General features: G+C 38.0%; 1 protein-coding gene across 1 annotated transcript; it reads right to left on the bottom strand.

Annotated features, from left to right (window-relative positions):
- Nucleotides 1–7,284: 7,284 nt before the first annotated feature.
- LOC148848693 (GTP-binding protein YPTM2-like) lies at nucleotides 7,285–13,563 on the bottom strand. The gene is made up of 8 exons (XM_088951353.1): nucleotides 13,416–13,563; nucleotides 13,207–13,289; nucleotides 9,069–9,116; nucleotides 8,938–8,985; nucleotides 8,244–8,315; nucleotides 7,989–8,144; nucleotides 7,817–7,875; nucleotides 7,285–7,555 (listed from the first exon to the last, which is right to left on the bottom strand). The coding sequence occupies exons 1-8, from the start codon at nucleotides 13,561–13,563 to the stop codon at nucleotides 7,459–7,461; spliced, it is 711 nt and encodes a 236-aa protein (XP_088807479.1). The 3' UTR covers nucleotides 7,285–7,458.
- Nucleotides 13,564–15,700: the final 2,137 nt, after the last annotated feature.

Here is a 15,700-nt window from a genome sequence, read left to right as displayed (position 1 = left end):
TCGTCCATCCTTGGCCTTTTCGGGGGGTTAAGCTCTTCCCTGGCGTCCTCGCGAGTTGATGACCAAGCTGAAGCTGAAGTGCAGCCCGTGATAATTGACCCTTCAACAATTACATGGATGGTCCCCCGGACTAGTCTCCTGTCGGGAGGCTACCTCTGCGGCTGTTCTACTTGTCTACTGAACTCGGGAGCCTCTTTACTTTGCTCCTCCTGCCGATCTGCTTTATTATTATTATTGTTCTGTACAAAATTTCTTAGATATCCGTGACGGATAAGTTCTTCTATCTCATCGTTGAGGTTCTCACAATTTTTGGTACTATGACCGCGATCTCTATGAAAACTACAATACAAATTTTTATTCCTAGCATCGGGATCAACCTTAAGCCGAGGTGGCCATTTCACATATGGGGCATCCTTGATCGCCATGAGGATCTTGGCCCGCTTTGCGTTGAGGGGTGTATAATCCCTTTCTGCTGTCGGAGCTCAGAAAGGCTGAATTGACCTTGCCCCCCGAGCTTGATCCTTCTTCTTCTTGCTATCACTTGGAGCTGGGGGCTCTGGTTCCCTTTTTCTTTTTTCAAGGGCCTGCTCGCCCTTCTGATTGATCTCCTCCTCTGTCCCTATGAACCGATCTGTGAGTTCAAGGAACTTGGTCACGGTCTTGGGTTGGTTGACAACCACGTGCCACTTGAACTCCTTGTGGGTGATGCCCCACTTAGCCCCAGTGAGCCAAAATGTAGGGCTTAGGTCAGGTATCTACAGGCAAACATCATTAGACCGCTTGATGTAGTTCTGGATGGACTCTTCTTCCCTCTAGACTATGCTAGGAGGCTTTCTTGCATCCTCGGGCACCTTTTACTGGTGACGAAGTGGGAGGTGAAGACCTGTACGAACTGCGCCTAGCTCCTTATTGAACCTGGTGTCAGGTTTCAATACCAAGTGTGGGCTACTCCTTTGAAAGTGGTGAAGGCCACGCACATGCAAGACTCACTCACTCTAGCCAAATGCATCTAGGACTGAAAGGCGTCCACATGGTCATTGGGATCGAAGGACCCATTGTGCTTGTCCAGCGGGGGGAGCTTGAAGTCCCTTGGCATGGGGACAGCAAGGAGCTCTGGTGACAGGGGGGGAGGGAACTGAAAGAAGCGGTGTAGCTTTTACCTCACCCGAACTTACCTCTACCTTGCCTCGAGCTCAGGCAGGTCACGGGTGGCAGTTCGGTGAGCTCGGTGACGCCTTCGCTGCTTCTTAACCGGCTCGGCGTTGGTGCTGCTAGCCTCGGTATTACTGGGCTTGATGGGCCTAGGGAAAAGCTCGGACGGTTGTCGGTAGCTGTGAACAGAGGGACCTTGTTCTAGGTCATCGGCCAACACTTTGAACCGGTTTTCAGTAAGCGGAGGTTCGAACTGTGAACGCTGATGTGATACTGGCCTAACTGGCTCGGAAGCCCCCGACCTAACTGCAGGCCGCAAGGCGGGGGTAGGAGGTCTTTCCTTCCTTCCATGGGACAATACCGAGGTCTCTCCTCGGCGGGAAGGAAGTTCACTTCGGCAGTGATGCTTGGTTGGCTGCGCAGCTGGATGCCGAGGAGGGAGTGAAGGAAATTGTTGCTGATACTGGTATTGGGATACTTGGTGCAACACTTGCTGCTGGTGGAATTGGAGTTGCTGGAACTGTTGCATCTGAGCCTGCATGGCTCACATGCACTGCATCAGATCCTCAAGCTGACCTTGGCTGGCCACCGGAGGAAGGAAGCCATAGGTGTCGGTGATGTTGATGAGTTCTTTAGAAAGAGTTGCACAAAACTTAGAGGAAGGCCTTTTGAAGCGTTTCCCACAGATGGCGCCAAATGATGCAGCACGAACTGGGCACTCCTAGCTAGCTGAAACTTGGCTCCTAGTTATGACAGATGACACCTGAGATGAAGAGGAACGTGAAGGATTCCCGGGGAGCTCGCCCGGCAGGAACACTCCGATGGCTAAGTTAGAACTCTGAGGAAAACACAAAGAGTTAAGAGTGCTGAAAGTGCTAGCTTCAATACCTTTGCTTCGTGAGGGTTGGGGTCCTCTTATACCGGAGCTTAGTCACATCAGGCGTAACCACCACTGCCTTAGCCATTACTGCAGGGCTGAGGTGGCAGGTGTAGGCTACTGTAGTAGGGTACGGACTCGTAAGGCATGCCATGCTTTTCAGAGACGACAGGCACAACGTCGCCTAGCAAGGGATGTGGGCACTACCACTGGATCCGGGAGGTACGGATGTCAGGCAGATTTCCCCTACAGGCTACCGAGCTACTTTGCACCGAACCGCCTGGGGCTGGTTTGCCTTTCACCGAGGTGCCGAGGTATGCCGAGGTGCTCACACTGGAGGTGAGCCTTAAGCAAGTACGAATAGGAGTTTTGACGGTGCTGTCCCGAGGTGTTTCTCCCTCGGGACACTTAGCCAAAAGTTGGGGTGCTCCATTCTTAGGAAGGGAGAGCTCGGGGTGCTCCACCCTTAGGCTTGGGGCGAGCTTGGCCTTGCTTCTCGACGAGTTGTCACACCCGTCGAGTCGTTTGTTTGGGCCTCGGCGAGCTTGTTACGCCGAGTTGTGGTCAAGCTGTCATGTTGAGTTGTTACTTATGCCAGGTCATGTCCACATGTCCTCATGCTACGGGGTCGGGCCAAATCACTCTACATCAGGATTCATTAAAAAAAATCAATAATCCACTCATAAGAGAACCCTTTGCCGCGAAGGTTGCCTCCCCATCAGGCCCTTAGGATTGGATCAAAGTCACTACTAATGAAGTAGTTAAGGGTAACATGGGAACTGTCTCCTTTGGAAGAATTATTTAAGACCACAATGGTGATTGGATCCATGGTTTTGAAAACTAGACCGGACCAGATGGTTGAATCGAGTTGGGAACTAGTCATGGATTTGGGTCTAACTTTGGATCTAAAAACAGTTTGACTGGGGTTGAGACAGAATGGTTGGATCATTTAACCTAGGAATTAGTGGCCAGAACGGTTTTGTTTTTGGGCTGGTTTTTAAAAGCAGCAATTGGTACCAAGGCTAATTGGGCACTTTTTGGGCACTTTCAAAGATGACAATATTGTATTGTGAACTAAGGCCTTTGGAGAGCTTGGTATAGGGGATATTGACGAATAGGGGTGCAACTTGGACGGGTTTGGTTGGGCTTTTGTCAAACTTTGTGTGCCCTAGGTCAATGACCTAAGCCCAAAGCAGTTTAAAGTGCTACGTCAGGTCAACCGGAGTTGCACTCATAGACGACAAATCTACTTGAAATATGATTCCCTCTCTATCATCATAACTCTTCAAGCTAAATCATGTCCTAACTGCACGTGATTGGGTAGTTTGGTTGCAACATTGCTTAAGAGAAGCCATTATGTGTCCTAATGCTTTAACAACTCTAGCTAGTACTTCAGTACTAGGGGTGAGATATGGCGATACCTCATTGTAGACATGCTTGGTACTTCAGTACTAGGGGTGTGACTTGGGTTGGCTTAGGTTGGGCTTTTGTCAAAATTTGAATGGGCTCGGCTTGAAGGCTAGGAATGGCCTTATCTGCCTTGTACAATGCCCAATACCGGCCTCAATGGAATTGAAAATCCTAGCCTTATTATCCCTATCCTTGGGGGAATGGGGAGCTCCGAATTTTCCCCGTTTAATTGTGACCATTGCTAGACACAATTTCATTCACATTTTGGGTTGTCTATCTCCTTGCCATGGTTTTGTTGACATTTTGTGTTGGGCTTGAACTTTCCTAAACCAATTGAGTCTCAATTTCAATAGATACCATTTGCAATCTCAAATCCTAATAACATTAATTTAAAGTCTATTTAAATTTGGAAATAATTACATCAATAAAAATTAAAATTCATAGGCAAATAATTAACCTAAAAATATTGCTTGAATATAGGGTTGTAAATGGATTAGATTTAGATTGGATCTAGTTGCATCCACATTTGCATCTAGTTACGAAACCTCTAGATTCGCATCCATCTCCAATTATCATAGATTGTGGATCAGATTTGGATTTAATCTAAAACCATTTTATTGTGTTTAAAATGGCCAAAAAATTAAAACATTTCAAAAAACCTAATTATTTTTACCTTACATATGTATAATAAATATATATGAATATAAAATATTAAATTTTAATGCAATAACTGGAAAATGACCTTCATACCAAGTACAGGGCTAGTATTTTGGTATTTTTTTTATTCATATATTCTGATAAACTTTGTTTGACACACTGTACTAAGTACAGGGCTACTGCCCCTAAATATAAATTTGTTTGAAATATATTATTTATTTGGAATATCTAATTTAATTTTGTTATTGAACATTTAATTGTAATTGAAAACCTATTTCATACCAAAATAATGGAACCTACACCTTTGAGAGTCTTTTATTCAAATTGAAAAAAAAAATTAAATTAGAAAGATTATGGGCCTACATATTTTCAGGTGAATAATTTTTTTTTATAAGTAGTCGTGTATAGGGCCATTAATTTGATCTATTTTGTTTAATATCTAAACATGTTGGGGTAGGTTTTGGACTGAATTGTTTTTTATGTGCTAACCAGTGAGATCTATCATACGTCAAATATCTAAACATGTTGGGGTAGTTTAAAAAAATTATTTGAGTAGATAATCATAATGATAGGATTGGCCCCTTTGTCAGACAAAATGAATATTAGGATTTACATTATCTTTTATGAAAACCTAAACTATTGGCAACAGATTTCAAGTATATTTGAAATTTAATTTGCAAAATGTATTTAATATGTTATATTACTATTATATGAAAAATGTTTGCAAAATGTTTTAATCCCAAAATCTATCTAAATAGAGATTGTGGCAATCAGGAAAGAGGTCCTTCCTTATGAGTAGGGGTGAGTATGGACTAGTTTGGTTCGGTTTCATGGCAGAACCTAGAACCTATCTTGTGGGGGTTGGTTCTGGGTTTTTGGAACTGAAACCAGGGTTGGTTCTAGCCTTGGTGGTTCTGAGGTCGGTTCCAGGTTCTACCCATCGAACCTATTTTTTCTTTAATCTCCCCCATTAAAAAATGAAACATGTCTTTAAAAACTTGATTTTCAATAATGATAATGTATAGTTTAAAGATTAATTATATTACCTTTATTGATTAAATTGAGTAATTTAATATGTAGATCATCATAATATATTAATATATGATTCAAATTTTGTCATTATAATTTAAATTTTGTAAATATTACCTTATTTACATTACTTATTATACACATTCAAATATTAAAATGAAAACAAATGATCAAATCACTTTAGTAAATCAATGGTCAACTGAGACCATGGTTTTTGTGACCATGAATGCTTGGGTTCAAATCTTTGCAACCTTAAAAATATTTAGGGGTTTATTTCATGAAAAGTTCGGTTCCACCAAGGCCAACCAAGGTTGGTTCGGGTAGGGTAAACCCTTAGACCTTGGAAATGACCTAGGTGGGGGTTAGTTCCAAAAAATTGGAACCAAACCCTACTGTGTAACAAATTGGGTAGGGTGAGTTCAAGGTCGGTTCCATTCGATTCTGGGTAGAATCTACCCATTTGCTCACCCCTATCTATGAGAAGTGTTTTAATGATTATGGCCAAGAGATTAGGTGTAAGAGACAATTATAGTGCTGATTACCTGATATAGTTCATTTTACACAAATCCATTGTCCTTGGGTTTTCATATGATGGTTAAATCCAAGTATTAATTATATGCAAATGTTGGGCCCAACTAATCCCAAATTGATTAACTAAAGGTTTATTGCCCTTGGGTAGTGAATTCAACCTAACCTCTTCTAGGGGTGGGACTAAACCCTTATTGACTTGTGTGAGACCTTTGTGCGTTCCATGTCATACAATGTTCAAGCCTACATGGCCTTACAATGAATAGGAAAATGAGCTATTAAAGAAAATGGGACTAAGGCTTATTACTAAAATAATTAATTAAGTAGGCACGTGATAACTTAATAAGATAGAATTTATCCATAAAGATAAACCCTAATTTAATTCTAATTTGAATTTAGCTCCTTGTAGGACTAGGAGAGTGCTTTATATAAGGGAAGAAAGGTATGGACAAACCATTCTATCCTAAGCTCTCTTTCTCAACTCCCTTGCTCCCATAAAACCCTAGTTCGTTCCAGCCCTATTAGGCACTGTTTTCCTTCGATTCCTAACTAGGCCCCATTTGGCATGTCTTTTCGTGCAGTTTGTTAGCTATTTACAAGCCCAGCAAACCACATTTGTGTCTTTTCCCATTTGGTCCGTAGTAGATCTATCCCCCAAAAGTCAACGCGCCAAAAGGATGTGAGAAGCCCTTGAGCAATTTTCCGAAAGCTCCAAATGGAGCTTTTTAGTATTTTTGGAATGCAAAAGTTTACTACACCTTTTGATTGTTAGAGATACCAAAAGATCTTCTCTAAAAAGCTTGCCAAATGGCCAGATTTTAGAGAAAAACATCAGGCCTAAGAAAGCTCACACTATTGTATCGATCCCAAGATTGGAGTTTCTAAGTGTAGAAACTGCATTGCCAAATCGATTCCATTTCACTGTTGTGCCATTTTTTATGGGAGGTCAGTTTGTGTCTTACATTGGCACTACAGGAAAAATGACTTTTAGCGCAATCAAAGGTCCCCAAAACTGCCGCTAGAAACTTTACTGGCAGTTGGCAAAAAGCCGCTAAAATTACTGTCACTAGAAATTCTAACGGTAGTTTTCTCGACTGCTGGTAAAGAACAAAAAAACTGGCACTAAAAATGCTACGAGAAAGATGAATCGACTGCCGCTAAATGGCACTTTTAGTGGCAGCCCAAAACATGTATTTCTATTTATTTATATAACCTAGTCGGTCCTGCTTTCAAAACCATGGGCTAAACTATACTATTTTCAGAATTAAGGACCAGTTTGGTTCGTGATTGAAATCCGAATCGGAATGGCCTATTTCGCTTTAGTATTTAATAATTTATTCATTATAACCTAATCAGGCAAGATGGAGTCAACGTTCAATTAGCTTCCATTGCTTATGTATTTAATAATTATTACTCTACATACTTGTTTTAGATCTGAATTGATATGAAATAATTGGTCACCATATGCCAATTATTTGTTTTACGAATTAGTAAGATTAAATTGTTTTGCGAAGCAAAATTGCATTGGTATCCATCCATGTGCCATACATATTATGTCATGATAGAAGGGCGCAACACTGAAAAGAAATAACTGCAACTAATATTTCTGATTTGTACATGCCTTCTTAGAATCAAGTAGTTGAAAAGAATGGATTTTAGCAACAATCTGAAGCAACCAAAATGAAAAGCAAATCATGATAAAGTGGGTTGGAAGTGATCAGTCGTTTAGAACTCAAGTAGAAAGAAAAGACAACTACTTTTACATGCCATTGAGCAGGCAACACAGTACCAATAAATACTTCAATCTAAGAGGAGCAGCATCCAGTCTTCTGAGCAACAGGTTGTCCTTGGATCTGCACCACTGGAGGCCTGGCATTGTTCATAGTAGGTTGGCTTGCCATCCTGCAGACACCAAAACCAAACAGGAAATGAAATACAGGTAGCTGATACAAGGTCATCCACATAAACAAATGTAATTGAAAGACCCAGCTAATGCTGGACTAGAAGTGAGAAGTCACACCGACGGATGATAATCATAATACTACACTGCAAAGCCTTCTCGCGAGAATGCAAGTATTTCCATCAGTGTGCCAATTTCATATAACCCCCCTTTTATTCGATATGATATTATTCCAATGCATAGAAAGCAGGCATAAGCAGTACCTATTCTTGACCTCAGCAGCCATAGCCATGAATGGTATCCCAATTTCATCAGCAAAGGCCTAAAACAACAGAAAGAAAATACGAAGAAACCATTTTTCACATCTCCAAGAAGAACAGGAGTTGCTTCAACAGAAAAGTAGTCACCTAAAAGCATGGGAATTATCAGTAATACCTTAGCTGTCTCATAAGAGACAACTTTGTGTGCTGTAAGGTTGCACTTGTTCCCAACCAGAAGCTTGTTGACATTTTCACTAGCATTGCGGTCAATTTCATTCAACCATTGTTTGACATTGTTAAAGCTCTCTTGATCTGTTACATCATATACCACCTGCCCAAGAAACAACCAAGTTTGAGATAATTGAATTGCAATGACAAGTAGAGAGAGAGGCTATGCAAACAAAGGAAAAAGAAGTGGGAAATGACTGACTATAATTCCATGAGCACCATGGTAGTAGCTGCTAGTTATTGTCCTGAAACGTTCTTGCCCAGCGGTGTCCCACTGCAAAATTCATATAAGCAGAATGGGTTAGCATGAAAAAACACCAACTAAAAAGGTATGAGTGCCCAAAAAACCAAATTGACTCCAATATGTGGTCAACAATCAGTCAATATTAGAAATAAGGTTCATTACATGATCATTCCATGAATTCCAGAGGGACAAGCAGAAGCCATGAATTCCAGTGGCAAACACACCACAAATGTGAATTAAAATAAAAGGCTCTAGCTAGTATAACCCTACTAAAAAACATTGGCTCAGCAATATTCATGGGGAGGGCTCTGCAATAAAATTATCTGGGGCAAAAACAAAACAAGGTTGGCTGATCATTAGACCCAGGACCAGAAATTCTCCTCGATCTTGAGCAGTTGAATCCTTTTAAGATAATCTATTGAAATTTAGTTCCACACTTTCAGTAGTTCTCTTATCCCACAGCTAGGGCAGCACCAGGATTGATGAACATTTCTCAAATAAAATTCAGAACTATTAATTAAAAACAAACAATATCATACAAGTCTTCTAGGCAATAAGGAACACAACTATTTGGTGTGCTACACTGCTTATAGCCATTGTCATATAAGCAACCAAGAATAGATAATGCATCTAAAATTTTAACTATACTCACAATTTGAAGCTTAATTGTCTTCCCGTCCTGCTCCACAGTACGTATTTTCTATAAATAAAAGGTGGGAGTACAATTTAGCACCATGCACCTATGTAAGGAGGAAGATTTAGTAATATGTAATAATCACTTACAAAGTCAATTCCAATGGTGCTGATGTAACTGTCAAGATATGAATCATCCTGTTTGAATGATCAAAGAGGAAAAATATGATTGAAGAGCAATGACATTTAATTCCATAGGAATAGTCACAGTAGCTCATAGTTAAAAATGCATAGACAACATAAAAAGAAATCTTTAACCAATGAGGCAAAGATGCCACTACAGACAGAGTTAGCATCAATTAAAAATTAATAAAGACAAGCAATACCCATGCCTATATTGTATTAAAACCATCAATTTTAGTTTTACTCAAATTAACATCTGGCATGGACAATTATCAGGATATATATATATATATATATATATATATATATATATATATATATTTACATTAAATAGATTTCAAATTCCAGATACATATCTTGACAAATCCTCTTTCCACAACCATAGGAAAAGAAAGAGACAACAAACAACATAGAAACAGAGAAAAAAACACGAACCACAACCTTCCAAAGACCCTCAAGAGCACATTAGGAGTCAGCCCACTAAACCTCTAAGTATAAATTATATTGTTTATACAAACACACATATACATGTGTGAATATATACATATGTATATAATTATTTTAATTTGTTTCTTTGTTAAACATTGTTTTAATATGTATCCTATGATTTTGAAATTTTAATTGTTATTTTGCTTTGTGCCTGAACCTTCCCTTTATCTAAATCAAATAACCCATTTACTTAATTTGCATACTTCCTAGTTTATCCATACATATGGTTTATTTCTTTACTCAATTTATATATTTACTTTTTATTAAATGGAAGTTCTTTTTAATATGATATTCTTTTGTTTTTTACATTTATATCCTTTTTGTCTAATAAAATAATATTTTTACTTAATTTGCATTTAATCTAGTCTATTTTTCAATATATACTAATTTGTAATTTTTTAAATGTATTTTTCATCATATTCAACTTCCTTATCAGAACTAAAGGGCTTGTAAGTGTCAGTGGATAAAAAGGAGTTTGAAAATTTTGTTTGATTTTATTCTATTAATAATTTCTATTTTATTTATTTTTATTTTTTGATTTAAAAAAAACCATAACTGTCAATTTTAGTTTGTAGATTGATCGGTCCCATTTTCAAGTGTCATGGATGAATATATGTGAGATCTTTTAGTCCAGCCAAATAAACAATCAAATTAACTTTTGGAGAATATCATAGACTAATATGCTTTTAATATTTTTCTTTCTGAAGTATAAGGTTGTATAGATGAAGCACGCGCCTCATCCAATCTGAGATCTAAGCCTCTCACTATGTATTCAACGAGGTTGAGGCAAGGCAGTTTGGCTTTGCCTCACCTCATGGAGTACATCTCACTGCCTTCTAAAACACTGCCTACTGCTTCCACTCTAATGAAGCTTGGAACATACATCAGTCAAACCCCCCTCAAAGAGTGGGAAATGCCCTTGTGACTGGGAAACACCTCAAATCTCTGAAGGCCTTGGTTTCCCCAATGAGCAATCAGCAAAATTGAACTTGATTGTGTCTTCAGGAGTCAACAGAGCTCAACCAGAACCTCTCCTCTAACTAAAATCTCCAAACTCCTTTGTGGTCTTCAGCCAATGAGTCACCCTGTTAGTAACAAGATCAATCGATACCTTTTTGTTTTTGTTTTTTTTTTTTTATTTGTTTATGAAACTGGAAGGTAAAGTATTTCATTATAAGCCAAAACATGATACACGGGTAATCCCTGTACAATGAGATTCTGTACAAGGGAAAACCAAACTGACCCAATTACAATAAGCCCAATAACAAACAAAAAAATCTTACAGGTTCCTAACAAAAAAGAAAATCCTGATAAAAAAAAAAAAAAGAATTTGTGTCAGATTTTGATTAGAGAGTGATTTGCCAATCAAGAAAATACCATGCCAAATACTTTTCTGAACACCTCTTCTTTTGAACCCTGCCTCCCAACGGAAATTCTGCTATTTCTTTCACATCCTCCCTTGTCAAACTGTTGTAGAAAGAGTTAGCAAAATATTCACCTGATTTCTTTAAGATCCACTTGCTTTTGTCTTCCCTTGCACCATTTGTCCTTAGTATACAAATTCTGTAACAAACCGATCAAGGAACTCACCTCCCAATCGTTTAGGTTCCTCTGGAACTGAGGATTCCAAACACAACACCGATTCTGCCTTTCCATACATTCAGCCATTGTTGCACTATTGTTTTTTTTTTTTGATAAATATTGTTGCACTATTGTTTTTTTTTTTTTTTGATAAATATTGTTGCACTCTTGTTCACAGCAATCTCATAAACTGAGAATGAATTTTCTGAATTGCCTTCCAGAAAAGGATCCTTTGTCCATTACCAACATCATATTTTACACCCTTCATAAAGGACCCTTTGTCCGTTTAGTTTGTAGTCAGAATTGGAATTGGAATCAAATCCTCCAAAATAGGAACTGAAATGGTCTATTCCCATAGCCTGTTTAATTCAAACAGGAATAGGAATCAGCTAATGAAATCTCATTCCCAAGGGAGGGGGCGGGTATGGCGATTCCCTCAAATGGGGGAATGCCCTTCAACCAGGAATGGGAACGGGATCCCAATTCCGCCCAACCAAACAGTTGGAATAGGAATGGGCCATTCCAATTCTGATTCCACACCTCTATTCCCACAAACCAAACGGGCCCTTACATCTTCTATCTCCCAATCTCTTCTACTAGATCCATACTTGGAAACAATTAGCCTCCTCTACAAACTTTTAGGCTGCTCTTTGAACCTCCACAACTATTTCCCTAACAGGGCATCCCTAGAACCCTTTAGCTTTGGGTTTGCAAATTGTCTTGCAATTTACCATGATGTCGAACAATTTACTTGTACAGCTATATCTTTTGATTATTGTTTGTTGAGGTTGCAATTTGTGTTTTTTGAGGCTGCACCTCGTACCTCTCTATGTTGGGTTATTTGTAGTGCTATATCCTTTGATTAATGAATTAATTTTTTATCTATCAAAAAAAAAAAAAATCAATTCATCAGACCTTAGTAATTACTGGCCTCATTAGTTTTTTGGATGGGTTCCAATCCTCCACCAACAACCCTTTCATAAGAGACAAACATATAATCAGTTCTTTCCTTTGTCTGTGATGGAAACAAGATGAATACACCCTGAGTAGAAAAAATGTCATACCAAAGAAAATCTTTTGCATTGAGTTATTGATTGCATTGGAACTATTTTATTTTCTCCATTCAATAATCTCAAGGTAAGAGCTCATAACATTGTAGAAACTTCAAAGTATACAAAGAGGGGTTTTCACAAAACCCATTTATACATAACCTTCAAGTTTATAATAACTTGGTTAGAAACAACAATATAATCAATCTTGCATCCAGATTTAATCATGTAAAGTTGAAATGGATCTCAATAAAGATTATGACTTCAGAGCTAGTCCCATGAAAACTTCATATAAGTTAATCATTAGTTTTAGGATAAAAAATATAATCTCTCCAGTGGATTTGGATAAAATAATCTTTACTTCTCCATAATATCTTGTACTATGTAAAGTATGCAGCAAGAGACTACCAAAGAGGGGGGTGGGTGGGTGGATTGCTATACGGTCATTGAAGGAAAGCTGTTGCTTCAAGAAGTGGATGATAGTATTCACCCAAAGCAAAACAACATGTGATGGAACTCATCATAACTTTATCAAATAAATACCAAAAGTAATGCCGACTTCTTATCATAATTTTGATTTAAGACGTAATGGATGCATACGTATGTTTTGATTAATTTATTTTCTCCTATCACCTTCCCCATTTTCTCAAAAGTGGATTATTTACTTATTTATACTTCATATTCGACTTCAGATCCTTTGGTTTTAACTACACTAATAGTCATACGGAGGATTCTAGCTAAATTAACATAAGCAAGATACGAAATATTAATAAAATGTGAAGTGATTTGGGCACATCTCATTTTCGATAAAGGGGGCATCCTTCTAATCATTAGTCAGAAAGTGCATGCTTTAAAAGACAAAAATACCGCCAATGATTTCAAACAATTAATTTTTCTTTTTGAATCTATTCTTGTTAGGGGTATACCCAAATCAATCCCCATAAGAAAAGGTAATAAGTGCACAGTTTAAGCTAGTCCTGGAATACCTGATGATTGCACTTTGATGCCACTTGGAATATGCTGAATACTAACAGCAGGTTCAGCTTCAGAAGTAGGCTGCTCTTTTCCTCTAGATGATAGGGATGATATCACCGAATCTTGATCATCAACTTAGATCAAAAGCTGTTGCAAGGAACAGAGGAATAACATCCACAGTAGCCAAGCTAGTCAGGAATAACATCTCAATCGTCATTGCCGTCGACGTACTCAAACTCGTCCTCCTTGAGGTGGGCGAAGAATTCGACGTACTCAATTTCGGTAACGAACTCAACCTTGAAAGGGAGATTGGCAGAGATGCGCTTCCCCTTCCAGAGGCCAACGTATTGCTTGAGCTCCCCTTCCATTCCAGTGAGATTCAATTCGGGGACTTTGGGGATGTGATACACCTTTAGTGGCACCTTAACCCTAAACCTAGCCCCGATCTTGGCATGTTACTCTCTATTGGCTTGAGCACGAGTGCGAGAGAGAGAGAGAACTTAGCGAGAGAGAGCGAGAGAAAGAGAGAGACGATTGAGGGAGAGAGATAGAGAGACGACTGGGCGAGGGAGAGCGAGAGAGGGATGACTGAGAGCAAGGGAACGCGAGAGAGGAATGACCGAGAGAGAGGGATAGAGAAGGTGAGAGACGACTGAGTAAGAGACAGCGAGAGAGAGTGGGCGGGAGGAATATTTTAGCGGCAGTCGTTTGGCCTCTGGCGGCAGTTTTATTAGACTGCCGCTAAAAATCCATGAAATATGTGTAAGATTTATATGAAATTTCAAATTTCAAAATCATCGAGAAACCGATTTTTAAGTTGGATTAGAAAAATTTTAAAAATTCGACCAGCCATTAGGTCTGGTTTGGTCATGTCTAATATGCTTTTTAACCCTTCCTACATCATAATGCAGTGAAAAAGAGGGAAATGGCTTTTCACACAATGGTATATTGTTTAAGAGATTTCTCAACCATTCAACTTTAGTCCTAGCCCTTTCTTAGGTAATGAATTTAAATTTCATGGTAGATTTAGCTATGCAAGTTTGTTTAGAAGAATTCCAAGATACAACACCCCCACTAAATGTGAAAACATAACTACTAGTAGAATTAGATTCTAAATTATAAATCTAATTTGCATCACTGGAACCTTCTAGTATAGAGGGATTATTAGAATATGCAATATCAAGGCGAACATAATTTTTCAAATATATCAAACTACCAACGATTTTGGAGTATTATAGTTGAGATACAACATTGCCTTTATTTTTAACCAAGTGGATACTAGGACCATGAGGGGGTTTAAGGATTACTATATATCAAATTGTCCAAAGCTTCTAAGAATTAATTTTCTCAACATAATGTGATTGAGACAATATAATACATTTATTTGTCTTATAAATTTTCATTTTTAAGATAACATCTGCTTTGACTAAATATTATATATCAAATTTAGACATTAAAAATTTCTTAGGGGGCACTCTTTTTATGGATTTTGAGAGGGGGGAAAGTTGGTCAGTGGGATTTTGGTTCCCATTCGCCAAGAATCCCATGTTCATTTTTCAGATTAATGTAGGGATTAGGGAAAGTTTATTTTCCTGGGTACCCAATCTCCTATGTGGGTAAATAAATTTCTCACGTAGGAAGAAAGTTGCTAACACTTGAATGGGACAAAAATTCCCCATTTAATAATGGATTTTTATGACTAAAATGGTCATTACTTTATTTACCTGAGAAATAAAAGAACATGGGTAAATGCACTTACCCGGATAAGTGTTTCCTTGGAAAAACTTACCTAGGTAACTACATTTACCCAGGTAATGATTTTAAATTTTTTGTAGACGCACATTATGACTCTAGAAGCACATTATGACTCTAGAATCACCATTAAATTTTTTGTAGATGCAGATATCCTGTCATTTATGACAAAACCATTAGAGCTTAATACTCAATATAGTGTCAAATTTTATATGCCATTGTTTTGGTTCTTGTTTTAATCCATATAATGATTTTATTAATTTACATACTTTATGTTCTTGTTTTGGAGCCTTGAATCTTTTAGGCTGGTTTATATAGATTTCTTCCTCTAGGTTTCCATTTAAAATTGTTATTTTGACATCCATTTATGAATAATTAATTTATTTATTGGGGCTATAGCTAAGAGTACTCTAATTGCAGCAATTCTACTTATCAAAATTGTCAAAATAATCTCCACCTTTTCTTTGTTTGTATCTCTTAGTAACTAAACTTGCCTTAAATTTATTAATTGTTCCATTAATTTTGAGTTTATTTCTAAAAACCCATTTATAGTCAATTATTTAAGCCATTTTGTGTAAATCAACTAATTCCCAAGTATAGTTTGATAGGATAAACTCTAATTCACTATTAATACCTTATTTCCAAAACGTTGTATTTGATGAAGTTATGGCTTCTTTTTAGGTACTAGTAAACATGTACATGCATTTGCATGTGACATTATCTCTAAGACAAAACTATTTATAATTCATGGAC

This window comes from Nelumbo lutea, chromosome 6, assembly GCF_056320005.1.
Source record: "Nelumbo lutea isolate HS-2025 chromosome 6, American lotus-T2T, whole genome shotgun sequence".
NCBI classification, from domain to species: domain Eukaryota; kingdom Viridiplantae; phylum Streptophyta; class Magnoliopsida; order Proteales; family Nelumbonaceae; genus Nelumbo; species Nelumbo lutea.
Note: the sequence above shows the minus strand (reverse complement) of the source record. Positions and strands in the feature narration are given on the sequence as shown.

Coding starts and splice junctions, on each gene's coding strand:
- LOC148848693 (XM_088951353.1), bottom strand. CDS start 13,563: ATGGAAGGGGAGCTCAAGCAATACGTTGGCCTCTGGAAGGGGAAGCGC. Junction 13,290..13,415: donor CGAGTTTGAGTACGTCGACG/GCAATGACGATT, acceptor CCTATCATCTAG/AGGAAAAGAGCAGCCTACTT. Junction 7,876..7,988: donor TCTCTTATGAGACAGCTAAG/GTATTACTGATA, acceptor CTGTTGTTTTAG/GCCTTTGCTGATGAAATTGG.